Source organism: Sinocyclocheilus rhinocerous, unplaced genomic scaffold (assembly GCF_001515625.1).
Source record: "Sinocyclocheilus rhinocerous isolate Xijiao unplaced genomic scaffold, SAMN03320098_v1.1 scaffold558, whole genome shotgun sequence".
Lineage (NCBI taxonomy): Eukaryota > Metazoa > Chordata > Actinopteri > Cypriniformes > Cyprinidae > Sinocyclocheilus > Sinocyclocheilus rhinocerous.
The window spans coordinates 880,591-882,001 of record NW_015634502.1 but is presented as its reverse complement, the minus strand read 5'-3'; the positions used below and the strand labels follow the sequence as shown (position 1 = coordinate 882,001).

General features: G+C 42.9%; 1 protein-coding gene across 3 annotated transcripts in view; it reads right to left on the bottom strand.

The window, feature by feature from the left end:
• LOC107745769 (cold shock domain-containing protein E1-like) overlaps positions 1–1,411 on the bottom strand; it is a 13,258-nt gene that overhangs the window by 10,562 nt on the left and 1,285 nt on the right. Inside the window, exon 1 of one of the 3 annotated variants that reach the window (XM_016559746.1) lies at positions 1,050–1,292. The exons of 1 other annotated variant lie outside the window; for it this stretch is intronic. In XM_016559746.1, coding sequence (XP_016415232.1) covers positions 1,050–1,175 — 126 coding nt within the window. In that variant the 5' untranslated portion in view covers positions 1,176–1,292. Of the gene's footprint in view, positions 1–1,049; positions 1,293–1,411 lie in introns of those variants that run through there. One more of the 3 variants, XM_016559747.1, reaches the window with a different exon arrangement.

Genomic DNA, 1,411 nt, shown 5'->3' with positions numbered 1-1,411 from the left:
TCCAGCGGATATTCTCCAAAATGGCACCAGGGTGATGCGGAGGAGACGAATTGTTGAATAAAGTCGTTTTTTTTTTCTTTTGCGCACAAAGTATTCTCGTAGCTTCATATAATTGCGAATGAACCACTGTTACATGGATTATTTTACAGATCTCCTTGCTATGTTTCTGGACTTGGGAACATTTCAGTTGTATTGCTGTCTATGCAGGGTCAGACAGCTCTCAGATTCCATCAAAAATATCTTAATTTGTGTTCCGAAGATGAACGAAGGTCTTACGGGTTTGAAACGACATGAGGGTGAGTAATTAATGACAGAATTTTCATTTTCGGGTGAATGATACCTTTAAAGCATAGTTCACTCAAAAATGAAAGTTGTCTTTGTTTACTCACCCTAATTGTCATTCCAAACCATATGATTGACTTTCTTTTGAGGAACACAAAAGACGACAATTTATGGACAAAAAAAAAAACAAACTTCAAATTATCTTTGTTCCACAGAAGGTCAGAAAAATAAATGACACTTATTTTTGGGTGAACTATCCCTTTAACTAATTCCCCACCCGTGCTAGGAGACATGCTCAAGGAAAATGTGTTAGTTTGATGAAGCGACTGGGAATGGCACTACTAGACTACACGATAACAGTAATGGTTAGATGACACAGACTCTGACCAGCCTCGACCACTGGGCCATAACATCAAAACAAATACAGGCCTTTACACACCCATAAACACTTTGATTCACTCTGTGTCAGACAAAAAAGCCTAATATCCATTTTCTGCCAATCATACATGGTTCAACAGCAGCCGACTGAATAAACAAATCTACACTCAGCTACTATATTTGTCTAAGTGGAAACATCATTGCTCTTGCGGCTCCACCTCTCGTTGCTGCTCGTCTCTACGGCAAGTGATCGAGGCCAGCCTCTAAGCCTGGTGATCAGGATGATGGAGTATAGGAACAGCGCAGAGAGGGGCGACGGTGGGTGTTTAATGAACGAGTTCGGGAGAGTGGGGGACAGTGGGGTGGAGAGCAGATGGCAGGGCACTTACAGATCGGCCGTAGGGTGACAGGCTGAGCCCGACGGGCGAGGTGCTGTGCAGGTCAGCGCTAACGAACGCTGCAGGTGGCGACGCCGGCAAGGTAAACTCGACAAAACCTTTCCAGGGACTACCCATAATTCTCCCATACACAGTGGCCAAATCTACTACACCTGGGATTGATCGGATTAAGCAGTTTTCTGAGTATTGGTTTTATTTAAAGTCAGCCATTGTGTTGCAGCTCCTCCTACATCATACATATTAGAGATCTGTGTTTGAGTAAACAATGAGTGAATTAAAGCTGTGCTAGATTTTAATTAATTCATTTTGAATACGACAAACAAGAAAATGAAGGGGGGGGGGGACTGCAGTAC